Source organism: Camellia sinensis, chromosome 12, assembly GCF_055761805.1.
Source record: "Camellia sinensis isolate YWXY chromosome 12, ASM5576180v1, whole genome shotgun sequence".
Taxonomy (NCBI): Eukaryota; Viridiplantae; Streptophyta; class Magnoliopsida; order Ericales; family Theaceae; genus Camellia; species Camellia sinensis.
Window position 1 is genome coordinate 107,010,675 of NC_138972.1, and position 27,153 is coordinate 107,037,827.

Consider the following 27,153-nt stretch of genomic DNA (forward strand, 5'->3'; position numbering starts at 1 on the left):
CTAAAATCGTGGTTGTGAACCACGATTTCACTTAAAGAAAAAAAATTTGCCCTAAAATCGTGGTTACAAATAGCGAGTTCATAATTTTTGATAAACTCGTGGTTATGAACAGCGAGTTCAGAAGAAATCTATTTTTTGATGAACTCGTGGTTTCAAAAAGCGAGTTCAGCACAAAATTTTTTTGGGATGAAATCGTGCTTGTAAAAAGCGAGTTCAAAGGAAAAAAAAATTTAATTAAACTCGCGTTTCGTAATCGCGAGTTCTTAATCAAACTCGCTTTTCGTAACAGCGAGTTTCAATTTTGGCAAGTTTTGCGCGACAGGGGTGGAAAACTGTTGAACTCGCGATTGTGAACCGCGAGTTAGCTCATTTTAGGAATCATTTCAAAACTAGGCTTAGTTTGGGAATTCTTTTATTATTTTGGCTTATTCAGGGAAATGTCCCTGACTTTTCGATTTATTTATTTATTTTTTTTATTTTTTAATTATGACAGACCAAGCCTTAGTTGATTTTATTTTGAGGCATTGGATCACTCGACTCCAGCGATCACTTCAGGAATCCCACTCTAGAGGATCCTGTACCTCAATAGCAAGAAGAAGAAAAAAAAACAACCAAGTTAGATTCTCAAGCATCGACACCGGCACGAGGCGAGTTTCCTCCATGACAAAGGAGTCGAGCCCTGGGAGTGGGAGAGAGGCAAAAATGGTGGAAGAGGCTCTGCGAATTCTTAGATTCGAAGAAATTCCATCATCCCAAGATTTCTCTTCACATATTGAGTCCAGAAATGTTCCCGCTGTAAATTCATCATATACGCATTATTTTCATTCCTCTTTCTCTTCTTGATCCTCAAACTGATTACTTTAATCTTTTTAATTTTTTCTTTTCCTTTTCCGAAAGGTATTCAATGGCTGCATAAAGAATTGGAAAGCTTTCTCTACTTGGAACCCCTTCAATGGCGGTCTCGACTACTTGCTGGTAACACATTCATAATTACATATATATATATATATATATATATATATAGACACGTCTATAGTATCCGATGTTAGTGTAAAATTGATTTCGTTTTGCTATTTATTTTAGTTGAAGTTCCTCTGTTGAATTTTGCTGATGAATTTATTTACAATTACATGTATGTGTATAATGCTTCAGTGGTGTTCGTTTTTTATGATTTAGGGTTTAGGGTTTGCTCTGGAGTCTTTGTTCAATTCTCATTTCCTATTTCTTGCCACTTACGTTGTGTTTGGGTGATTTGGAAAGGAAAAGGGAAAATATAGAATGAAATATAGTTAACTTTGCTTCAGTGGTGTTCACTTTTTGTGTTTGGGTGATTTGGAAAGGAAAAGTGAAAAGATAGAATGAAATATAGTTAACTTCACCCAGATTTTCCCTGTCCCTGCCAAAATCCAAGATCCAAACACAGCCGTACTGCAGTGGACAAAACAAATTGGAGAAATGAAATTTGGGGTGTGATTTTGGTCGTCATCCTGATATTATTTTAGTTCAAGTCAAGTTTATCTGTTTTGCAACTTTTTTGGGATGAATTTATACACAAATAAAAACATCTATGTGTGTGTATAATGCTTCAGTGGAGGCCACTCTGCGTGATTTAGGCAAAATACTGGAATTATGACTCTTCTATGAGCTGTATATATTCAAAGTGGGATGATGTTATTAATTGATTCACTTTTAGAGATTAGTGTTCAAACTTGTAGTTCAATTAATAGGAACAATTGGCACTACTTATGACAAACATGTTTTTTTGGATGCGCTCACCATAACAGCACTATATGACTGCATGTCACTGACATTATTTGAGGCACACAGTGTGCTTGTCTTGATTGGAGTTAGCTTCTTTGTTCTTTTAGAATATTGCTTTTGTGTCTTTTGAACCAAGAGGGAAAAACAATTGTTCTGATAATTATACAATCGGCGAGATGTTGACATGTGTGTTTTAGTTGAACTTTGTACTTGCTCACTTATTCGTATGTGGAAATTTAGGAACGAGCGGGGTCATTTGTCGTGGATGCTATGCTATCTAGATCTGCACCAGTCTTTTATGGTGATATTAGAAGCCACGAGAGGGTAATTTTGTTTATCCTAAAACTTGTTCCAATTATGGAGCTTTCCATCGCTTCTTTTCGTGGATGACCTCAACCTCAATCACGTTTTTCCAATTTGAACTATAGGTTCCATTGCCATTCTCTACGTTCATTGGTTATTGTAACAAGCATGTCCACAACTCAGGCAGGGATAGTGATGTTTCTTTTGAATCAGAAAGGCATGGGATGGAAGGATGTGATACAAAGCAAGGTTGTATGCCCTTTGAAGAAGCTCCTCAACAAATTTATCTGGCACAGGTCACAACTTTGGGGGACTGACAATAATGGATGTTTATTTTGGCTTTTTAAATGTATAACCATACACAAAATTGGTTTTCCTTTTGTTGTTGAAGAAATAATTATTATGGGCTTGTAAGCTAGGATCAAAATTTTGTTTCAAATTTCAGTACGTTGTTTCAGTTAGCTTGGAAGTGGTAATATTTAGGAAACGTTTAGGAAAGATAAGCAACGACAACACTCATTTTTTATTTTATTTTAATTTTGGATAAATTACAAATACATCCCCTGAGGTTTGATTAAAATACAAATCGCCCTCTGGTTCTAAAAATTACATTCCATCCCCCGAGATTTTTAATTTCATAACAAATCGCCAATTTTATTAATAAATCATCAAGTCAATTAACAGTTTTTAATAATGTTATAAATATGTTTCAATTAATAATTTAGGTAATCTTATTATTGTATGGAAGAGCAATTATGAATTTTTTTTTTTAGTTAATTCTGTTAAATAATGTTAGAATTTACCTTCACCTCACCTACTCCACTAAACCTAACCCACTACACCACTACCACCTCCACTTCACCTACACCACTACCACCTCCACTTCACCTACTACACCTATATCTCCTATATAAGGAGCCTCTCACATTTGTACTAATAACAACAATAAGATATCAATCAATAATACATCAGTTTATTTTTTACATGGTATCAGAGCAGGTTTAGAACCTACTATTTTCGCTTCCCGGCGGGCGGCAACCTCACCTTGGCCGCCCGCCGGACCTCAACCTAATCCACTAAAATTTTCTACACATACCTTCACTCTTCTCTGTCCTAAAGTCTGATCTTTCATTCCGATCCGATCCGATCCAATCATCAACATCGAAATCAGAGAGGCCTAGGTCTCATCACTGTCTTCATGTACCTCTGGATGCACAATCTCCCCCAAGAGAAACCTCGACACCAACACACTGAAAGCAGGCTCACCACTCTTGATGATGTGAGTAAACAACACTGCAATACTCACTGTCGCAGCCACATGCCCAATTGTATGCGCCACAGCAACAGGAAAGAGGGTTTTCCAGAACTCGAAATCAGTCTTTGGTGCTTCGGCTAGTCTGGTAGCCCAAGAGATCAACATCATGAGAGATCCACAAGCGAGAGATAGAGTCGAAGTAAGCCATCAAATCAGTCTTAGTTGAGGATAATCTGAAGGTGGAGGCAGATGGGAAAGGAGATGAAGCAGAAGTCTTCTCTGGTCTCTCTCTCTCTCTCTAATAATCAACCCCTATGCCCCCCACGATATTTCCCTTTTATTCCCACTTCCGTTTATTCTTATTCTTATTATGAACCACCTCAGAACCATGTGCATCCCTTTTATGAAACTTTCTTTATTTTATTATTTTATTTTATTTTATTAAAAAAAAAAAAAAAAAAAAAACCAAAGCCACCCACGTGGGTTGGTTCTCATAAACCTACAATTTGATAGCATGCCATCATCCACTAATTTTTTTTTTTATTTTTTAAACCCATCTTCACCTTTTGCACTCACGTGGTTGGTTCTCACTTTTTCATCATCAATAGTTGGTTCTCTTTTCTTTTCTTTTCTTTTTCTCTTCAATTTTTTATTAAACAAAAAAATAAAAATAAAATAAAAATAAAAATAAAAATAAAAAAAAAAAACTGGGCCAATAAACCCCGTGAACCACTTTCCTTATTTCCCCTATCTTTCGTTTTGATTTCAACTTTATTCTTATTATTTCTTTCTTTATTTTTTCTTTCACATTATTTTTACTTTTTTTTCAAATTTCATTCATACCATATAACTTTGCACACCAAACCATATTTTATTCATCTCAGGGATCAACCCCGATCACAATTTTCCCACAAAAAAAAAAAAAAAAAAAAAAACACAAAAAAAAAACACAAAAAAAAAAAAAAACAAACAAACAAACAAACAATCAAAACCAACACATATCGGAACAGTGGGATTTTTTCTCTCTACTCTACTGCAGGTCTCTTCTTCTTGCCTCCGTCCTGTGCAGCCCTTGCCGGTGTTGTCTCCATATTTCCCACTCCACTGGGCATGATAACTACTCCCTGCTCCTCCACTGCAGCATATGGCGGCCCTCCAAATCGGAACATCACGGTGGCCTTCCGCTTCAGTTCCTTATTTTCTGCCTTTAGCACACTGATCTCTGCTCGCGCATCCTTATACATGCGTTGGAGCAGAGCCAGCTGGGAATTTAAATGCTGCACCTCATTTGTCCTACTCTGCAGCCGGTTCGACAAATTTGTGACCGCCGTCATGGTTTCCACGCATGACTTCAGAGTATACTGATTAGCCTCAATATCAGTTTGCACCGCCATTTTTTGCTCCACCGACCGCATCGGAAAGTTCAATGGAGCAAAACCAGAGGTGTTTGGTTGAGGTTCACTGGCCACCGCACCAGTTATTTCTCTTGTGGGCTCGTTCAGTTCTGGAAAGAGCGTGAGCAGGTTCTGGGTAGCTGGACGGGAAGAAGAGGCCATGTTTTTGGATTGCTAAGTGTTTCAGCGAAATAGCAATTTCAGACTGGTAATGTTCGGAAGGGTTGGTGACAGAATGGCAACAAAGAGTTCCACAGTTTCTCTCTCCGCAGAGGCAGAGTTTTTTCAGCGAAGGGTTGGTTTCAGAGGTTTCAGAATGGTATGCCTCAGCCTCAGCCTTCGTCTTGGTTAAATAGCCGAGGCAGCCACGCGTATCGCGCGCCTCTTGCCGCCCGACAAACTGGCACGCCTTTTCATGGCACATCTTTTGACAAAGTGGACACGCCTTTTGATGGCACGTCTTTTGACAAAATTGGGCACACCTTTTGAGGGTGCAACTTTTTATGGGTCCGACAAGACTCTGTAAACTGTCCCGACATTGATTCCGGTTAGCTCCTTTATGGGTCCGACAAGACTCTGTAAACTGTCCCGACATAGATTCCGGTTAGTTTCTACAAGGGTCCAGCAAGACTCCGTAAACTGTCACAACATTGTCTTCTACAACGGTCCGACATGACCCCATAAACTGTCTTCTACATCGGTTTGACACCACCATACAGTGTCCTCTACAACGTTATGACACCCCATACAGTGTCTTCACCAACGGTCTGACACGACCATACAGTGTCTCCTATCCTTTTTTATTTTTATGTATTTTCTTGTTTTATTCCTCTCTCCAAACTCAAGTTGGTTAGTTTCTATCCTCCTTGAGTTTGCGGGGGGCTGTTAGAATTTACCTTCACCTCACCTACTCCACTAAACCTAACCCACTACACCACTACCACCTCCACTTCACCTACACCACTACCACCTCCACTTCACCTACTACACCTATATCTCCTATATAAGGAGCCTCTCACATTTGTACTAATAACAACAATAAGATATCAATCAATAATACATCAGTTTATTTTTTACAATTTTTTTAACAAAGGGGTATTTGTAATTTTTCAAACTACAGGGGGCAATCCGTACTTTAAGCAAACATTAGGGAGTGTATTTGTAATTTACCCTTTATTTTTTAAATGTATGAAAATGTTTGGATAAAAAAACTTAACACATTTTTGTTCTAAGAAGCACGGACACTTTTTAAAAGGTGCTGTGTCCATGTTGTGTTGAGCACCGATACTTGTTGGACACTTCCTAACACGTGTCCGACACTTGTCAAAACGTTTCCTATTTTTTTTAAAACAAAATTTAGACCCGGAAACTCCTTTGATACTAGGAGGACATGTGTCCATTGATTAGACATACATAAAACTAATTATAAATTTGAACAAAATAACTTAAGATTCAATGATAAAAGAAAAATAATGTAAATTTATAGAAATTAGTGTTATATTGCATTTTTTATTATCTTTCAATGATATGTTCATCTAGATGACATGTAATAAATAAATAAAACTATATGTTTTGTGTATGTTCCCCATGTGTCGTGTTTTACATTTTTCAAAAATTGTCGTGTCTTTGTCGTATCCGTGTTGTGTCACGTGTCCGTGTCCGTGTCTGTATCTGTGTTCATGTCCGTGTACGTGCTTCTCAGTTTTTGTTCAATACCAAGAATTGTTATCCTTAAAATAATGTTACACAAAACAATCTTGTTAAGCAAAGGTTTATACAATTTTAAGTGTGGACAAGTTCTTTCTAACAAATAAAATTTACAAAATTATTAAAAAAAAAAAAAAAAAAAATTACATTATTTATAGTAAACAAAGGTTAAAGGGATCCCAAGGCAAGAGGTCCTCTATGCAAAAATGGTTACAATTTATTTATTTATTTTAAAGATTAAGAATATGTCTCAATAAATGTCAATGAATATCAGAAACTCATAAACAAAAAGTTTAAACATTTAATTTGGGAAGGGGGGATTCACAAGAAATGCTAGATTTGAATAGTTGTAGGGATGAAAAGACAAGGGGGTACCAATGAGTGATAATGTTAATTTAGAAAGATAACAATAATAACAAAGAAAGAGAAGTAGTGGCTTAATAATGTCCATTTTCTCTTGACCTCTCCTGTTTACTTTCTCAGATCTTTTCATAAATTTTAGATTTTATTTTCTCTCACATATTTTCTTTTCGTTTTTCTTTTTATAAAAAAAAAAAGATAAATACAAATTACTCATGTTAGATATTCCTAATAGGTGTTGAAATAACTCATTGTTTTATAATGTTTTGTAGCGCTTCAGTGATTCTCACTGCGGTTTGATATGTTGCAAAGAAAACATTAAAATTTCAGTTTTTTAACTAATATTCGTGTCGATATTCTAGGAGATGGAAATGGGCTGTTTCTATGGAAATGAAATGGAACGTTTTTTCTTGCTTATCAGTTATAAGGGTGCACTCTACCTACCTTGTTACTTGTTTTAGGGGTGATGGTGCTCAAATGTGGATTAAAATTTGGTTACTCGTAATTCAGGTACCAATTATGAATTCTGAGAATGAAGAAAGGGTTCAATTGGCGACATTAAGAGAAGACATCCAAATGGTCTGTAGGTCCCTTTCCAACAATTTTCGTGGTTGTTTCTTGGTCTTTACCTCTCCACCTCAAGAATTTCTAATCTGATGCTCAATACTTGTTTTTCTCCTTACCTTTTGTCAATTTTGTAGCCTCCATTTCTCGAGACAAAAGAACTGGCTGCTATTAATTTGTGGATGAACAATGCTCAAAGTAGATCCAGCACTCACTATGATCCACACCATAACCTTTTGTGCATAGTTTCCGGCCGTAAACAAGGTTTTGGATTTTTGAATTTAATGTGACCTGTTGATTTTTTTAGACTATTGTTGCTCCACCACAACTGAGGTGGAGAACTGTCAGCATTTATCCCCTCTACTTAAGTACACTCGTAAGCTTATGGTGATGTCAGTGTTCTGTCATTAGCTGCGACAAATGCATAAACAATTTGTCCTCATGGTCTGGTCTGTTGATGGTTTCATTTTGTTTGTGTGGTCTGTCTTGGAAATTAGGAATTTGGCCAAGCTTGGGAAGATGGATTTATTGACAAAGAAAGTATATTGGTCATGGGCTTTGGCCCCTTTGTAACCCAAAAAAGGAAAAAGACAAGGAAAAAAAAAGAACTTACAGTGGTCTATTGCTTATGTTTAGAGTTTTCTTCCTTTCATTCTGCTACTTTATCAAAAATGACACTCTACTTTCTCCTCCTATCTGCTGGGTCTTTCTTCAGTTTCCTTCATTTTGTTTCAGTATACCACCCACAGATGCATGAATTTATGCTGCTGACGCAAGGAGATAGTCTCCACATTTGTCCACCATCACACACATACAAATGTGCTGTGGTGGTCCATTGCCATTACACTGGCAACTGTCTTCAGTTTGGAAAATCGTTTATGTGGCTTCCATCCCAAAAGTATCTAAGCAAAAACTTTGTTTTTCACTTATTGTTATTTATTAGCTTTGGGCTGTTACTTTTTTTTTTTTTTGGGTGTGTGTGTGTGTGTGTGTTGGGGTGGGGTGGGGGGGGGGGAGACAAGTAATTAGATTTGAACTATTAATGGGAGGGAAAGGAACATGGTGGTCTCAAGTTTTGCTGTTATCATGATGAAAGTGTTGCTTGGAGGTAGGATTGTGAAGTGTGTGGAGAATTAGGATGGCCTACTGGGAATTGTTATGGTATTTTCGTATTGATATGGTTTGCTGTTGGAGGGTGGAGTAGTTGGGAATTGTGTATTTCTTAACTATTTTTGGCATGCTGAAGCTTTAACGTATCCTGGAACTTGCAGGTGAAAGTTTAAGTTTGTGCGCAGTCTAGAATATTAGTAAAAAGGGGAGTGAGGTACCCACTTTATATTTTATATACGTTTCGAGGTTGGAAAAATATGGCCTCTAGAACCATAATAATGGTATTCTATTTTTTTTTTTTTTTTGCTTTTTAATATATATTAAAATTGCTTTGTGTTTGGAGAACTGAAATTACTGTATTAATGCCTGGTAAATCTGGTTGGTTTTACGTTTGTTGAGAGTAGTCTTCACAAGATATTAGTGTCCTTACTCTCTCTTCTTGGGACAAACTTCTGTGCTTTCCAGTTGTTTTATGGCCTCCTTCTGCAAGTCCCTACTTGTATCCAATGCCTTTATATGGAGAAGCCTCAAACCATAGGTATCTTATTTTCTATATCTGTAGATTAATTTTTTGGGAGCAAAAAAAATTGATGTTTATAATTAAACTTAGTTCACCACAGATGGTTTTGTCGTCACAGTGTTGAATTTTTCTATTTCTTGTTTATCCTTCTGGCAGTGCTGTATCTTTAGAAAACCCTAATCTTTCAATTCATACAAGAGCGGAACGGTCAATGGAGTATTCCCAGAAGGTTATTCTTCATGCAGGCGATGCTCTCTTCATTCCTGAAGGCTGGTAAGATTTTAAATTTCAGATGTTCATAATGACTTTAATCTTCTCCCCCCTTTTTTTCCCATGTCTTTAGAACTTTCCTGCATTTCAATATGATGCCAGTTCCTCAGGCTTATGTGATAACACACTATTATGAAGTTACAATGACTGTTTGTGACCTCCTCTTATTTGTCTTTGTAAATATTTTAGGTGACCATTTTATCTTTACTGATAAGCTATTGTGGTATAATGCACTTCGTTCATTTTCTTTATAGTGCCATATGACTAAGAAAACATGACACTGGCATGGTCCCAACTCCGAAGGCAAGCATGATTCCACACGAAATAAACTGAGATTTAAACATTTAATTATTTGAGGCAATAGTTGACTGGAGCATTACCATCAAATGAATACTGATTTTTTATTTTTATTTTTATTTTATTTTATATTTTTAATAAAGGTGTTGGAGGTTATGTCTCTCCTCCACACAATGTGGGGTAGGAAGTTTGTGTTTGTGAACAGGATAACACAGCTAACTTCCTCTACTCAATATGAACACAATGGGGTAGGGCAGACTTGATCGAATCCCAACCCCGTGCCAAACCCAGTTTGGGTCGTAAAGCCTCCTCTGTACCCACTTCATAAAGCCTCCTCCGTACCCACTTCTATCCTAAGTTTTAAGTCCTTCTCACTTGTCCTGATAAGGGGAGGGGCTATACAATCTTCTATCCAGCTAAAATATTTACGTGTACTGTTTAAACCATTTGAGAAACTCAATTTGAAAGTGTGGACTAATTGTCTGAGGGAGAGTTCTGTTGTGTGCATGCTCTGTACAGTAATGAAGTGAAATAAAGGTCGTTTAGTGACGAGTGTATCAAGCTTCCTTCATCTGCAACACCCACGAGGTTAATATTTTCACTGGCAGCATTGGCTGGAAACTTGTTATTATAGCTGACAAATTCTTTTATTCTTGTCTTTTATGCCTTGCTCAAATTAAAATAACATTCACTCCACGTGAAAATGCTTGTTCAGTACGGACTTTATCTTGTTCCATGTTTAAATTTTTTAAAGATTTTTGCTATCTTTGATTACTGCAGGTTTCACCAAGTGGATAGTGATGATTTGACAATTGCTATTAACTTTTGGTGGCGGTCCAACCAGATATCTGGCATGACAGAACACATGGATGCATATTATTTGCGCATAATATTGAGAAGGTAATTGTCGTATATTGTCTTGAAAATGTGTTCTTTTGCTTCTCTTCCCCCTTTCTGTTTGTTTAGCATTTCAATAATACAGGCTAATTGTTTTTCTTTTGTAACTTTCTTTCTCTCATTTGTCTGAAACAGATTGACTGACAAACAAATGGTATGTTTCTTGATCTTTCAACTCATGAATTCCATCAATGCTCGTTGTATGTTTTTACCTTCATGAGTTGACAATATTGTTCATCTGCCTGACTTCTATAGGAATAATAATGTTGCTTTACTTTTTCATTGATGTTTGATAACTATACAAAAAGTTGGGTTTTCCTTTGTTGGTCAACAAACAACTCCCGGGTGGAGATTCAGACCAAAACTAAGGGGCAGCTAGTTGATTTAGTAGTGAATATGAGTACATATATATGGAAAGATATTTTCAAATCTTTGCTGATGTTTTCTGATAATCTCTGCTGGGTTTTCTGCAAAAACTTCTTGCTTCAGAGAACTGGCAGATCACTGATTTAATTGTGTCTATCATTGTTTATTGTCAGAGATGTGTTGATTGGGATATATTACATTATATCCTGAATTTTGCCTTTTTGCTTTCACTGATTGAGACTAGCACATTTGGACTGAAAAATTGTTCCAGACATTTAGTATGTTAACCTTGATCTGTACTCACATATGTATACGTACAAAATTTGATCTACTGATGAATTGAGCATGAACATTAATATCAGTTTAATACTTTATCTACTATGCAGAAGGGTAAAAGTTGCCCTACAATTTTCTTTTTCCTGTTTTGCAAGTTAAGTTTAAGTACAGTGAGGCATATTTAATTTTTTTGATCAGCCAGTGAGGCATATTTAATTCTCTAAGCCATATTCTGAATTTTTTCCTTTTGCTTTCACTGACTGAGACTTTCACATTTGGACTGAAAAATTGTTCCAGACATTCAAGTACTAGGACAATTTTTTTAAAAAATAATAATAATAATAATAATAAAAAAAGACATAATTGCAAAAAAAAAAAAAGAGACAAGGATGGAAGAGAAGCCAAAAAAAAAAAAACAGAGAAGGAAAAGAAGAAGAAAAAGAAGGGTGTTGCTATTCTCATATTCGCATTATTCTATGTAATAGAGCAGAATAAGAAGAAGAAAAAGAACAGAGAACAAAGAAGTAGGAAAAAAGAAAAACAGCGAGCAAGAAACTGAGTTGAAGAAGCAGGAAAAAGAAAAAAAGAGAGAGCAAAGAAGAAGAAGAAGAAGAAGAGCAAGAGAGAGAGAGAGTTGAAATCGAAGAAGCAAAAAAAAAAAAAAAAACAGGGAGCAACCAGTGAAGAAGATGAAGAAGAAAAAAAAAAAATATATATATATATAGCAACGAAGAAGAAGCAACGAAGAAGAAGGGGAAGGAGAAAAAAAATACCTAGCAACCAGCGAAGGAAGAAGAAGAAGAAGAAGAAGAAGAAGAAGAAAAAGGGTTGAATCGAATACCCATCAACCAGCGAAGAAGAGGAGGAGGAGGAGGAGGAGGAGGAGAAGAAGAAGAAGAACTTACCTCAATTGAAGTCGAAAGAGACGAGCCTAGAGGAAGAGATGACACAGATTTCTTTGATAGATTAGGGATTTGAGTCGACTGATTTGGGTTGAGTTGCATTGTATGAATGGTAATCCTATGTGATTGGAGCCTTTCGAACACAAATCAAAGCCGTTAGATCAGAATCATAAACAAACAAAAAAAAGCCCTCTTAGGCTCGCGCCTTGTGCCTTTCAATGCCTGGCCAAGTTGCGGCCAAGGCGCAAGACTTATTAAACACGCCTTGCCTTGGGTCCCTTTAGGTGCACTGCTTGCATCTCGCTGCGCCTTGCGCCTAGGCGCGCCTTTCACAACACTGCATTGATCTGTACTCATATATATATAAACTTTGATCTAGTGATGAATTAATCATGAAAATTAATAATCATTTTTAATTGTATCCATTAGGCAGAAGGGTAAAAGTTGCCGTATATTTTTCTTTTACCTGACTTGCAATTTAATTTAAGCACAATGGGGCATAATTTTTCCTTTAAATCAGGACAGAACCAAGTGCTGCGTAAGAGTATGGCTGGTGCAGCAAAATTGGAGAAGCATACGATTGGGCGACTTAACAATGGACAAGCAGGTCACAATATTTTTTTTTATATATTTTACTGGAAATATTTAGGTTGTGGGGGCTATCTTCTTGAGAAATTATTAGTGGTGGAGATAATTTTGTCTTATATTACCTCTGATGGTTTTGGTGGAAAAGAAAGAAACTTGTTACTTATTCTTATGTTGGGCCTAAATTTTCTGTTGTTGATTTACTTACCAGATGACAATGACCATAATTTTGATGAGATCTGTGGAGGTGCGGATTCAAAGGGTAATAAGACAAACGAGAAACTTACGTTGCATGAACTGGAACCCCTTACACTTAAGGCTCTTCATGAACTTGTTTCTTTGGTCCATGATCGTGTTAATATTGCTGACCAAAGTGAACCAGTCAATTCTTCCTCAAGTAATGGTTCAGCAGATGGAGAGAAAGGTCAACGGATGAATTTTGTAAAGGCGAATTTGTTTTGCCTTGAAGATGATCCAGTTGCTTCTATCCTTTGGAGCCTCCATCCACTTGCCCTTCAGAATGTCTTTCTTGCCGTGGCGGTGAGTTTGTAATTGGGAAAATATCAATTAAGTCCTACTTTTCCAATAAAATTTCCGTTGTGTCCTATTAGGACTATGTTGAGCGTTTGATTCATATGGAATTAGGACTTATTGGATATTTTCCCTTTGTAATTTCTTTCGAAGCCTACCTCTGATTCTTTTGTTGACACTAGCTATATTTTATTGTTTTTTATGGTGTGATCTATATAATTTATTGCATTCTTTACACATATTGGGGGTAGTATTTAGGTTTAAACAGACATTTATTCTCCTAATGTAATGGAAGAAAGATGTATGCTATTTAGAGATGTAAGGTTACTATTCTCATTAGTATGTAGTTGCTAATGATGTACCAACTGCAGTGGAGTTGTGGAAAACAGTGAGTTTGTAATGTTTGAGGGAATTCATTTCCTTGTGTTTGGAATAGAGAACTTTCTGCTCTGTTGTTATTTAGCATTGGTATGGATATGGGCATGACAGAACCTGGCACAAACACACCGGTGTGGAAAATTCCAAAAGTAGGACATGACCATGGCTAGGATATGTTATTATAAAATTTATTTATGTTAAGCACACCAGCATGGAGAATTCCCAAAAGTAGGACATGGTCATGTCAATATAAATTTACACACTTTCACATGCATAAGTATTTGGCAGGACAAATATTTTAACTGTTCAATTTTTGATAACGTTCAGTGGACGGAGCTGAACAGCTACAGTATGCATAATTCCTAATGCATACTATCGCCACCACCACCTTATTGATGATTTTAGAGAATAACAAGATTAGAGAATGATTAGGATATCATCCCCTATTTATATTAATGAAGATTAATAATTACAAGGGAGCCCTGAGGCATAGAATAATTATAAAATAATAACCCAAATAATAATATATTATTCTAACACTTTCTCTCAAGCTGGTGCGAAGATATCTCTCATGTCCAGTTTGCCTAAGATGTCATGAAATGGCTTACTCCCAACGCCCTTAGTGAGGATGTCAACAAGTTGTTCACTAGACTGCACAAAGAGAGTACATATTATGCCATTAGTGAGTTTCTTTTTAATGAAGTGGCGATCAATCTTAACATGTTTTGTCTTGTCATGTTGAACTGGATTGTAGGCGATGTTGATAGCGGCCTTATTATCACAGTATAACCGCATGGAGTCCGTCTGATCAATACCTAGATCACTCAACAATAACTTGACCTATAAGAGCTCACACACCCCTTGTGTCATAACTCTAAACTCAGCTTTTGCACTTGACCTGGCAACCACATTCTGTTTCTTACTCCTCTAAGTAATTAGGTTGCCTCTAACAAAGGTGCAATATCTTGAAGTCGATCTCCTATCAGTTACTGATCCAGTCCAGTCAGCATCTGTATAGGCTTTCACACGAAGATGATCATACTTTGAAAAATAAAGACCCTTACTTGGAACAAATTTCAAGTATCTCAAAATTCTCATGACAGCCTCGAAGTTGTTAAGTATTGTATAGAGAATGAATTATGTATATATTGATGTTTTATTGATTGATATATATATTGTGTATATTACAAGGATTTATATAGGAGAGGATTTGGGAGTAGGTAAAGGTGGTAGTGGAGGTGGTAGGTGGAGTGGGTGGTAGTGGAGGTGGTAGGTGGAGTGGGTGGTAGTATTTACTTTTACAATTTACATTAACAGCCCCCCTCAAACTCAAGGAGGATAGGTACTAGTCAACTTGAGTTTGGAGAGAGTAACAAAACAGAAAAATAAGCTGACAAATAAAATTAAAAATGGGATAGGAGACACTGTATGGTTGTGTCAGACCGTTGTAGAAGACACGGTATGGTCGTGTCGGACCGTTGTAGCAGACAGTTTACGGGGTCATGTCGGACCGTTGTAGCAGACACTGTGTGGTCGTGTCAGACCGATGTAGAAGACAGTTTACGGGGTCATGTCAGACCGTTGTAGCAGGACAGTTTACGGGGTCATGTTGGACCGTTATAGAAGACAGTTTACGGGGTCATGTCGGACCGATGTAGCAGGACAGTTTACGGGGTCATGTCGGACCGTTGTAGAAGACAGTTTACGGGGTCATGTCGGACCGGTGTAGTAGAGGTTGTGGTGATGCACAGTGCGCCATGAGCGACTTATACATGATACTGTGTATAACCCCCCCTCAAACTCAAATAGGTGTGAAGATAAAAACCTATTTGAGGTTGAAAAGGGATTGATAAAGCTGACCGGTGTAGAAGACACTGTATGAGTGTGTATATAGGCTGCCCAAAAGATATACATGGATGTAGATATCGAGCCCTCAAAAGTCGTGCCCTCAAAAGGTGTGCCCAATCTGTCAAAAGGCGTGCTATCAAAAGGCGTGCCCAATCCATAAAAAGACGTGCCATCAAAAGGTGTGCCAAGTTGTCGGCGAGCGCCGAGCGGCGCATGATGCGCGTGTCTGCCTCTTCGTCAAGGTCTTTATAAATCGAAGCGGAGGCTGAGGCTGAGGCAGAAAACCCGCTAAAAAACGCTGAAAAACTCTTCGTTGTGCTGAGAGAGAGTGTCTGTAACACTCTGTTGCGAGAGATATTCTGTAACACTTTGTTGCCCAGAAAATGGCCTCGTCTTCCCGTGGTCTGTTGACTCTCTTTCCCGACCTCAACGAGTCAACAAGAGAGATAACTGGTGCGGTGGCCAGTGAACCTCAACCAAACACCGCTGGGTTTGCTCCGTTGAACTTTCCGATGCGGTCGGTGGAGCAAAGAATGGCAGTGCAGTCGGATGTGGAGGCCAATCAGTATACATTGAAGTCATGTGTGGAAACCATGACTGCGGTGACAAACTTGTCGAACCGGCTGCAGAGTAGGGCAAATGAGGTGCAGCAGTTAAACTCCCAGCTGGCTCTGCTCCAACGCATGTATAAGGATGCGCGAGCAGAGATAAGTGTGCTAAAGGCGGAAAACAAGGAGCTGAAGCGGAAGGCCACCGTGATGTTCCGATTTGGAGGGCCGCCATATGCTGCAGTGGAGGAGCAGGGAGTAGTGATCATGCCCAGTGGAGTGGGAAACACGGAGGCAACACCGGCAAGGACCGCCCAGGGCGGAGGCAAAAAGAAAAGACCGGCGGCAGAGTAGAGAAGAAGTGAGGTCGATGTGTGGCCGCTGCAGAAAAGAAAACAAAGCTTTTGTTGTTGTTTGTTTGTTTGTTTGTTTGTTTGTTTTTTTTTTTTTTTTTTTTTTTTTTTTGGTGTAGAATGGTGAGCGGGGTGAATCCCTGATATGAATAAAATAAGTGTGTTTGGCAAACTCGAATGGGAGGTGTGGTAAGGCAGAAAAATCAACTGGAATGAATGTAGTTTTTTTTTTGTTTTGTTTTTGTTTTGTTTTTTTTTTTTTAAAAAATAAAAATAAAAATGTAATGGAAAATTATTTGAAAAGAGCTGGCTCACTTTCCGTGAAAAAGTGTGTAAAATAAATAAATAAAAGAGAGAAGTGAGTGCTGGTGTGGGGTGGTGAGAAATTATTTGAGTTTTTTTTTTTTTTAATACAATATATCTCCCTCATTGGGTGGCCAATTCGGTGGAGAATTATTATGTTAGAGGGAGAGTGAGTTGGTGGACTAAGATGGAGAATTATTATGTTAGAACAACGCTGAAAAGATGGAGCAAAAGAAATAAAGTAAAAGAAAGTTAAGTGGGAGTGGTGGGTGGTGAAAACAATTATGGTGGGGAACAAAAGCGACTAAGTTGGTGGGTTGGATGAAGAGAGAGAGATTAATAAAATATGAGAGAGAAAGAGATTGAGTGGGTGCCCCCATGTGCTGGTTGTTTGGTGTGTGCCGTGTGTGTGCTTGTGTATGTGTGCCCAGCTTCCCCCCCTCAAAATGCAACCCGAGAGAGAGAGATAAGAGATCCAGAGAGAGGCTTATGATGCTTGTGGGATAAGAGACCCAAGTGCTGAGTGATCCAACCCAACGACAGGCTTATGATGCTTGTGGGAAGTCTGGAATTTCAACTGATGCAATCATTGATCCTGCTGCAATTTTTTTGCAATGCTCTTTGGGAGTGAGCTTTTTGAGGATTACATTGGCCAGCTTGCCATGGCCTCAATGGCTTCATTGGATATTTTTACAGAAGGAGAGTAGTTTGCTAAAAAGTTGCAAGAGAAAATGAGGGTTGTTCAAAGGGAAAGAGAAGAGAAGCTTGCCGAATTACTGAAAGGTCGACTCAACCTTTCATTGCTGAGTGGTTCAGAAACAAAGGCCACTTCATTAAATCCCAAGTTACAGCCGCAACAGGTGCAATTGCTTTGATCCAGCTTCAAGAGGACATGAAACGTCAGCTCAGTGCAGAAGGAAACTACAGCGAGGAAGAACTTGAAGAGTACATGCAAACAGTGAGTAGACCACGGGAAGAGTAGACAGTGCTCCGATAACGAGGGCTGAGGTCCGGCAGGCGGCCAAGGCGAGGCTGCCGCCTGCCGGTGAAGCGAAATTACGAGGTTCTTAACCAAGCTCTGATACCAAGTTAAGTATTGTATAGAGAATGAATTATGTATATATTGATGTTTTATTGATTGATATATATATTGTGTATATTACAAGGATTTATATAGGAGAGGATTTGGGAGTAGGTGAAGGTGGTAGTGGAGGTGGTAGGTGGAGTGGGTGGTAGTGGAGGTGGTAGGTGGAGTGGGTGGTAGTATTTACTTTTACAATTTACATTAACAGAATTTGATGAGGAGCATTCATAAACTAGCTAACCACACTGACAGCAACAGCAATATCAGGGCGGGAGTGAGATAGGTAAATGAGCTTACCCACTAATCGCTGATAGCTCCCCTTATCAACAGTTGCTCCTCTTTCATCATCCCTCAGTTTTTGATTGGGTTCCAGTGGAATGTCACAGGCCTTGCATCCAAGCATCTCAGTTTCCTTCAATAGGTCAAGCACATACTTCCTCTGTAAGATAAATATCTCATCCTTAGAGCGAGCAACTTCAATTCTCAGAAAATACTAGAAGCTCCCAAAGTCTTTGATTTCAAACTAACTGGCTAAATATTTCTTCAACAGATGTGTTTCCTCACTATCATCGCCTATAAGAACTATGTCATTTACATAAACAATGAGTGTTGTAGTCTTACCACGTGAGGAATGTTTCACAAACAAGGTGTGATCTACCTGACTTTGTTTGAAGCCATATTTAAGCATACCTTGAGTGAATCTCTCAAATTAAGCCCTTGGAAATTGTTTGAGACCATATAATGACTTCCGAAGCCTGTATACTTTGCCTTCTGTCTGATGATCATCAAAACTAGAAGGAATATCCATATATACCTTTTCTTCGAGGTCACCATGGGGAAAGGCATTCTTTACATCAAATTGATGAAGTGGCTAGTCTAGATTAGCCGTTAGAGAGAGAAGTACTCTGACTGAATTTATCTTAGCCACAGGTGCAAAGGTCTCCTGATTGTCAACATCATATGTCTGAGTGAACCTTTTTGCCACAAGTCTAGCCTTGTAACGCTCAATAGAACCATCCTCTTTATGTTTCACAGTATACACCCATTTGCATCCCATAGGTCGTTTGTCCTTAGGTAACTCAGTCAATTCCCAAGTGCCATTTTTCCTAAGTGTTTTCATTTCCTCAACCATGGCAAGTTTTCCCTCAGAAGTAGCAAGAGTATCCTGAAAATGGTTAGGAATGCTAACAGAGGAAATATTTGACACAAACACTCTATATGAGGGCGACAAATGAGAGTAGGACACAAAATTTGAGATAGGATGTTGAGTACAAGATCTCACACTCTTTCTCTTAGAAATAGGAACATCAAGATCAATGGACTCAAAGAAATTCAAAGTTTCTTGGACTCTCATTAGAAGCAGGAGATGGCAGTGGAGGAGCAGAAGTGGTCTCTTGTAGCCAGTTAACTTTCTGTTTGTTTTTGTCCTTGACATAAACTTGTCCTTCCCTATCTTTGGTGACATTGGGTTCTGTAGTCCTAGTAGAAGGTGGTGGTGCAAGAACAAGTGGTGGTTCCACTACAGGAATCACAGCAATCACTTCACACCAAGGCTTCCTCTGAAAGGAGGACTGACACCGGAGAGGACAAGAAGTAGGACTGGGACTAAAAAAATTGTAACATCTATGGGTACAAACCATTTACGAGAAGGAGGGTGGTAACACTTATGCCCTTTTTGAGTAAGAGAGTACCCAAAGAAAACACATTTGGGGGAGCAAGGGTCCAACTAACCACGAGTAGGAGAGTAATTATGAACAAACCAGATACAGTTAAATATTTTTGGAGGAATATAAAATACGGGCTGGAAACCTAGGAGGACTTGAAGAGGAGCTTGTTTTTGCAAGACCTGGATAGAAAGACGATTAATAAGATGGACAGCGGTGAGAACAGTGTCGCCCTAGTAGGACTGAGGCACACTCATAGAAAAACACATGCACCGAGCCATGTCAAGAAGATATGATTCTTGCGTTCTGCCACCCTATTTTGTTGAGGGGTATTGGTGCAAGAGGTTTGATGGATAATGCTGTGTAGAAAAATATTATCCTAACCCAGAATCTATGTATTCACTCCCATTATCAGAACGAAATATTTTGATAGTAGCCTCAAACTGAGTACAAATCATCTTATGAAAATTGCGGAACACAGAGAAAATCTTACTATTGTCTTTCATGAGATACACCCAAGTAGTACGAGAAAAATTATCAATAAATGTAACAAACCAGCGATGATTTTTCACAAACACAACACGAGATGGACCCCAAACATTAGAATGTATTAATGAGAAAGGAACTAAACTTTTATTAAAATTGGGAGCAAAAGAAGCTCTGTATTGTTTTTCAAGTTGACAAGATTCACAAAGAAATTTGGACACATTATTGTTTGAAAAAACATATGAAAATAAATATTTAAATAAATAAAAAGAAAGATGCCTAAGACGCCGATGCTATAGCCATATGTCATCGGTGGTAGTAGGACTCGTGGTGGAAGAATGAGCAAGCTTGTCTGGTTGATTCAGGAAGTAGAGACCATTTTCTGCACTACCACTGCCAATCGTCCTCTTCGTAACAAGGTCCTGAAAAAGACAATGATTAGGAAAAAATGTCACATTACAATTCAATTCCTTTGTAATACGACTCAAGGATAATAGGTTAACAGAAAAATTAGGAACATAGAGAACAGAAGAGAGAGGTAAAGTAGGAGTGACATGGACTAAACCTTTCCTAGAAATAGAAGAAACAGTACCATCTGCAATCCTAATTTTGTCTTGACCTGAAGAGGGCTTATAGGTAGAGAAAAGGTCAGAGGAGCCGGACATATGATCTGAGGCACTAGAATTAATAATCTATAGCAAAGACTTATGAGACAGGAAAACATAAGGAGAAGAGGCTAAGTTACTTGAGCGGGCAAATGATGAGGAAGAGGTACTGAGAGCAGTAGAAGATCGGCGGTCCAGCAAGTGACGTATAACATCCTCAAGCTCATGAGTAGTCATGCCAGAGAGACCATCAGAAAGCTGGCCAACGGAAACGGAAGTAGAATCAAGTGTATCAACGGTACTAGACTGATGAGCCCATGAATGAGAGCCCCGTCCTCTAGACTGGCCTGACCGACCTCCTGTAAAACCAGATCGATCACCTCGACCTCGGATGGAGTCCCATGAAGCTTTTAACATGTCTCACGAGTATGCCGCGGTTTGCAACAGAAATCACAGAATACAGACTCCTTGGTGGCAGACGGAGGGATAGGAGTCAGGCTGAGGCCATCTCTAGGGGTAGACAATAATGCTAAGTGGTTAGTAGAGACATGTGACATCATAGCAGATTGAGGACTCTTCTCATTCTGTACATAGGCGAATGCCTCCTGAAGTGAAGGAAGAGTGTCCATACCCAGAACTCGACTCCTAACTGGATCATATTTCACATTGAGGCCCGCCAGAAACTTGAAGACTCGTTCCTGAGTGATGAACTTCCTGTACCCAACTGAATCAACAGTGTAAACAAGCTTATAGTCCTGCAAATGATCAAGGCATTTACAACCGTTGGTGAGGAAGGTGAAGTACTGAAGCACAGTTTGCTCCCCCTGAATAGAGCTCTCAATAGATCGGCGTAACTCAAATTCCTGTGAGAAATTCCCTTTGCGGGAATAGGTGGTAGCTACAACATCCCAAACATCCTAAGCAGTCTCCATAGACAAGTAATCCTTACCAATTTCTGGCACCATCGAATGAATAAGCCAACCCATAATCAAAGAGTTGGTAATCTCCCATTGGTCTTAACCCGGGTCAGTGATGCTAGGTGCCTGTATCTTGTTATCAACATATCCCATATTCCCTCTGCTCTTCAAAAATATAGTCAAACTTTAAGACCATGTTAGATAGTTCTGACCATTAAATAGAGGTGGTGATTTTCAGACTAGGGTTGGGTTATCAGGCATGGAGTGGGTATAATGGAACTCTCACTCCTAGGTATCTGAGAAGTAGTGGACACACTGGTAGAATCTGCCATGGATACTATATTACCAAACCCTTAATAAAACTAGTGGCAATCACAAACCCGGAAGTTGGTGGTGGAAGGAAAGACACAATGACCACTATAACGACATAACGTATTAAGAATGCATAAGTGTTTTTTTTTTTTTTTTTTTGGAGTTCTGGTTCTGGTTTTAAGAGAAATAAATGCACTACTCGACATGTGAGATGAAGACAGACAAATAGACAAGAGATGAAGGGACAAAGTGAATACTCAGAGACGAAGTAACAAGAGACGACTAAAGGTGATCAAGAGCAGTCGGACGACCAACCCAGGTAAAGAGACGACTGCATAGGGGAAGTTGACTGAGGCAGAGGGACTACCAAGAGCAGTCAGATGACCAACCCAGGTAAGTTTCGAACCCTAGGTTGATCTTCGTTGCTGAGTTCGGCCAATAAGGGTGAGCCGAAACCCTAGACAGTCATCAACCCACCCAAAAACACTTGGGTCCTTCTCGGCTTGAGCCGAAGCCCCTCAGGGTGGAGTCAGCTTGAGCCGACAGAGAGAGGATCTGTCTTCAGTGGTGGCTAATGCCTCCGGTGGGTAATAGGAATAGTATGGGTAGATGGGTTTAGCTTGTAGGGTTAGGTTCTGATACCATGATGATTTTAGAGAATAAAAAGATTAGGAAATGATTAGAATATCATCCCGTATTTATATTAATAAAGATTAATAATTACAAGGGAGCCCTGAGACATAGAATAATTACAAAATAATAACCCAAATAATAATATATTATTCTTACACCTATTTCATCTATATGTTTTGTCTGCTGCATGCTTGATGTGTTTTCACCTCATGAAAAATGTTAAATTTGTTTTGGGGTTACCCACACTAGGAAGGTCTGCCCCCTCAACGATGGTGAAGTCGGCAAGAAACTGGTTGAGTTGGTTGAGTTGGGATTCAAGAAACTGCTATTCCTTCAACAGTTTGAATAGGTTCATCCTCCAAACTTAAAATATTAGGGTTTTGAATTCAAAAGTTAGGATTTTCTCTGAGTTTTGCGTACACTGTTCATTGGAACCCTGGGCTTTGCTTGGTTTCAATTTGATACTTTTATGAGAAATAGGACAAAAAACAAGCCATCGGTTGCATTCGATCAGAGGTGATCTCTCCATCATTCTTGCTGGGTTGTACATCTTCAGAGAGAGACAGAGCCACCCAAACTCAAGCCTCCCAGATTCATCCCTCAACGATCTGTGAGGCTGTGATCTGAGGCTTGCTCCCATTCACAGACCGACATTGCAGACCAATAAGGCCTCTGGTTCGTTCTTGGGTTACTGAGTGCTAACCGTAGTTGTTGTTGAAAGTGGCCAAGCTGACTTACAAGGTGTAGAGTTTCCTGTACAACCAGAGGTCTTGCCCTCCACCTGTTTGACAAAATGCCTGAGTGAACTCTGCTACTGAGAAGCCATAAGATGATTAAGGAGAAAGAGAGAGAGAGAGAGACATATCATTGAAGAAGGGTAAACTAGCTAAGAGCAAATTAGCGAAGAGTAAATCAAAATGTAAATCTGCTAAGTGCAAATCAACCAAGGTCTCCTTGCAAGAGTTTGATAATCAAGTGGATGCTCAAATATCTACCGATGAGATGCCTGCTATAATCCCCCGTAGGTCTACACGCATCCGAGGAGCCCCCAAATTTCTCATATCTGGAGATTTTGTGGGACCATGGCACGGGTCTTTGAATGAAAACAAAAGGGGTTTAAGGGATGTGGAATCGGAGGATAGCTCAATCGAGTGTGATTGTGTCGATCTATGTTTGTGTGGAAATCTTGGTACACCACGATTGCAATTGAATGTGGAAATGCAAGCCTCAACTGAGCAATCATCAAAGCAGCATCAAACACCTAATGCATGGAACACACCAACTAGAGTGCTAACTGATCTTGAACAATGGCCAAAATTGGCCATTGTTTCCCCACTGCCGACAAATGAAATGATAATGACAAATAAACTTGACAAAGGAGAGAAGTAATTGGCACCAAGCAACAGAAGAGTGTTGAAAATGTGCGAGCTTGTAGAAATGAGGTGATACAACTGCTATATCAGGTAAGCCTGTACAAGCTTGGAGCTCTTTACTTAAAGAAGAGATTAACAAGGTGTCAAAAATGAAGTATAAAATAGGTGCCCATAAGATTGAGAACCTAGTAGATGGCATGTACAATGTCCCTATAGAGATCTCAAAAAAAGGCTTTTCTCATCGGGAAAATGCCTTGGTTGGATACTTTATTGATAAAAGATTCTCTTTCCATTATGTAAAAACTTGGACGGAGAAACTTTGGAAAAATTTGCTTGAAGATGTTGTCTCCATTGATAATGGGTTTTTTATTTTTAAAGTAAAAAGTGAAGAGGCCATAGACAAAATTGGGGAAGATGGCCCCTATTACGTTGGGGCTAGATTGATTGTTGTTAAAAAATGGCAACCTGGACTAAAACTAACAAAGTGTGAATTTTCAAGTGTGCCGTTGTGGGTGAAGTTGTATAATGTTCCTTTGAAGCTTTGGACTGAAGAAGGCTTGGGTTACATTGCTAGCATCATGGGAACTCCTCTTTATTTGGATGAGCCTACGTTTAAGAGAAGCAGACTTACGTTTGCGAGAATATGTATTGAAGTGCCAGCAAATAAAGAGATTCCTAAGTCTTTCAAAATAAATCTTGGTTATGGTGACCCATATGAGATTCAAGTTGAGGTTCCATGGAAGCCTCAAAGGTGTGATGTTTGTAAGACTTTTGGTCATACCACTAATTTGTGCCCTCAGAAGCCAAAGACTTTGAACCCTCCATCTTCCAAACAAGAATGGAGAGTCAAGGAGACTAACATACAAGTTTAAACTAAGTGGGAAGTGGTGAAGAAAAAAGGGAGAGATGATGGGCAAGGTTCAGCAACAGTGATAAACAAAGAGGGAGAGACGCAACGTTTCACCCCATTAACATCTAATGCTTTTGATGTCCTTGAATCATGTGATATGGGAGTGTTGGGTAATGGAGAATTAAATCAAGAGTTGTTGTGTCAAATGAAGAGCCTAAAAAGTAGAGGGAGTCCATCTCCAAGTGATCCCATTAATGGAGAGACTACAAAGAAGGATAACAGAAGAAAACTCAAAGCGAAACTTCATTACTTGAAGTGTGCTAGAGGGAAATTTTGAATCCTTTGTTATGTATGTTGTGTTTGTCATCTATAAGCTTAGTTTGTTTCTTTTGAAGGAGTAGTTTGTTTTTGTTTTTATTTATTCTCCCTACAGAAGATGTGTATTGAACTCCATTGTATATCTTTCTTTTTTGGTTATAATATGACTTGCTTATCCAAAAAAAAATTTGTTTTGGGGTAAGAAGTGTATTTGATCATCTCAAATAAGTTTGTAGAACTGCAGGAGTGGTGTGTTTAACACTGTGTTGGACATGTATAAGGTGACAACAGTTCATCATAGGAAGTATCTGCTTCATAACCCCACCGGTTATTCCTTTTTTCTGGAAATGCTGACATCAGTCATATGTTTGACAATGAGGGTGCCACTTCTGTGCACGCACAGACAGTTCTGATCAAAATTAGTTTTGTCCATTTGTCTAGTTTGTACTTTCTTTTGTTGAGGAAGGTTCCACATCTTTAAATAACTGAGTCCACATTGAGTCCACATTAACAAAGGTTCCACATCTTTGTTAATTAAATCTATTTGTTTGGAATCCCAAACAAAGTTATATTCTGGGTTGTCTTTGTTTTGTTTTGTTTTGTTTTATCCTTACCCTTCCTTTTTAACTTGAGACCACATTTGTTCGAGTGTCACATCGGAGGTTTTCCAGTTATCACCAGTAGCAGATGTTGCTTCAGTGAACCCATTTTTTTATTGTTATTTATTTATTTATTTATAAATTCTATTTTTTATGGATGTCCTTTCTACGAGCCAGTTGGTGATGAAGAATAAACTATAACATTTGAAGCAAGGTCAATTGTTATTGTTGTTTTTCTTTTTTTGCAAGTGTGTCAGGTTATTTTACTTATTTTCAGCACAATTTCCCAAGAACTCTGGAGGCTTTGATACTGCACTTGCTTTCACCAGTGGGGGCAGAAGTCCTTACGCAGAAATTTGATGAGATGGATCAACGGACTGCTGAGGAAGATCGGTACATGTTAACTTCAAGCAGTGTAATTGTTCTATTATTGATATTAGAAAGAGGTAGACTCTTTATTTTGCTTTAATTTATTATGCAATTTTCATGGTTTCAGGATTAAATTCTACCAAGTTTTTTATGGTGCATTTGATGACCAATTTGCTGCAATGGATGCAATTTTGAGTGGGAAAGAGGCTTTTGCATTTCAGGTAATGCTGTTCTCATGTTGAAAATGTCTTTGGGATTTTTCCCCATGGGACACCCCAGCGGCTTTGGTAACATTCCCTCAATAAAGAGACTCAAGTTTGAGTCAAAAAAATCTTTGGTATTTGATGCAGAACATATCTGCTTGTTTTGCAAATGCAGGCTACATCTCTAAGTTTTCGTCTTTCTGTTTGTATGTGGTAGATCTTCTGGAAATAATTTCTCTCTTACTTATTGGTTTGTAGGAGTGCAAAAATTGATACTTCTTTCTCTAGATTTTAGATAATGAACCATCTGTTAAGCTAGGGAACATGACTGACTTGTTCATTTAGGTTTTCTGGAGATGGAAAGAGCTGCATGGGGAAAAACACCAAATGTTTTACTTGTGCTTGGTACCTTATTATCGGAGTAAATGTTTCCATGCTACATGTAAATTTTACTCTATAAATATTGTTTAGTTTATTATTATTATTTTTTATACAAAATTTGAGATACGGTCATTCAATGAAAATTTTGATTAAACTTGACATCTTGATCGAGTACTAATTTCTGGTCTGTTCGGCACTGAAAACATTTTAATTTTTTTTCAAATAAACAGCCTTTTCTAAATCCCCTTTCATCATGTCCTTTCCCCCTTCATTTTGCTTTTCACTTTTTTCTGTTGCTATGTTGATATCTGTGGGCATTGCATGTACATGTTTTTACTGCATCCATATATGAGAATCAATTCGAATAATTGCAAGATCTCTGAATTTCCCATGAATGAGCAGATAACTTTTCATATATTTCATACTCCAATAGAAATGATCTTCTCCAGGAAATTTTTATCAATTATGATGCTTTACTTATTGTCTTTTTTCTTTTTATTTCTTTTTATTGTGTAGGCATTCAAGAACGTGTTGGATCAATATTTGGGTATTAGCTTTGATGGGCCAAAACCATCAGTTTGATGAGTCATCTATGACATGGACTACTGTAAAGACAATTTGTTCAGACAACAGTTTTGAGAGTGCAAATCAATTCATATTCATAACTATTTGTCCAAGCAAAGGCTTTTTTTTTTCTCTAATGGTACCTATACATGTGAGTCTGTTTACGAGTTCCATGTGTTCTTTAAAATTGTTGATGTTTTAGCTTTGTATATACTGGTTAGTCCTTGTGATTTGAGTGATGATACAATTTCAATGAATTGTCCTAAA

General features: G+C 38.3%; 1 protein-coding gene and 1 long non-coding RNA gene across 14 annotated transcripts; both read left to right on the forward strand.

The window, feature by feature from the left end:
- Positions 1-503: 503 nt before the first annotated feature.
- LOC114287702 (lysine-specific demethylase JMJ31) lies at positions 504-27,153 on the forward strand. 13 transcript variants are annotated; one of them, XM_082899518.1, is made up of 16 exons: positions 504-795; positions 898-975; positions 2,002-2,085; positions 2,190-2,360; positions 7,143-7,359; positions 7,482-7,608; positions 8,920-8,992; positions 9,131-9,247; positions 10,322-10,441; positions 10,574-10,592; positions 12,508-12,589; positions 12,779-13,107; positions 25,647-25,762; positions 25,866-25,959; positions 26,287-26,383; positions 26,839-27,153. In XM_082899518.1, the coding sequence occupies exons 2-16, from the start codon at positions 953-955 to the stop codon at positions 26,874-26,876; spliced, it is 1,707 nt and encodes a 568-aa protein (XP_082755644.1). In that variant the 5' UTR covers positions 504-795; positions 898-952; the 3' UTR covers positions 26,877-27,153. The 13 variants fall into 13 exon arrangements, 8 of the variants coding, with proteins under 8 accessions (XP_082755644.1, XP_082755647.1, XP_082755646.1 ...); XM_082899521.1 differs by having other exon boundaries at positions 2,190-2,313; positions 7,291-7,359; XR_014346966.1 differs by having other exon boundaries at positions 509-795; positions 7,291-7,359; positions 25,627-25,762.
- LOC145804705 (uncharacterized) lies at positions 13,607-20,036 on the forward strand. Its single transcript, XR_014346969.1, has 2 exons — positions 13,607-14,589; positions 17,821-20,036. It is a non-coding gene; the product is annotated as an uncharacterized LOC145804705 (long non-coding RNA).

What these genes read in the sequence shown, in the direction of transcription:
- LOC114287702 (XM_082899516.1), top strand. Translation starts at nt 661, where the DNA reads ATGACAAAGGAGTCGAGCCCTGGGAGTGGGAGAGAGGCAAAAATGGTG. An exon ending in GCGGTCTCGACTACTTGCTG is followed by an intron (nt 976 to 2,001) that starts GTAACACATTCA and finishes GTGGAAATTTAG; the next exon opens with GAACGAGCGGGGTCATTTGT. An exon ending in ATATTAGAAGCCACGAGAGG is followed by an intron (nt 2,086 to 2,189) that starts GTAATTTTGTTT and finishes TTTGAACTATAG; the next exon opens with GTTCCATTGCCATTCTCTAC.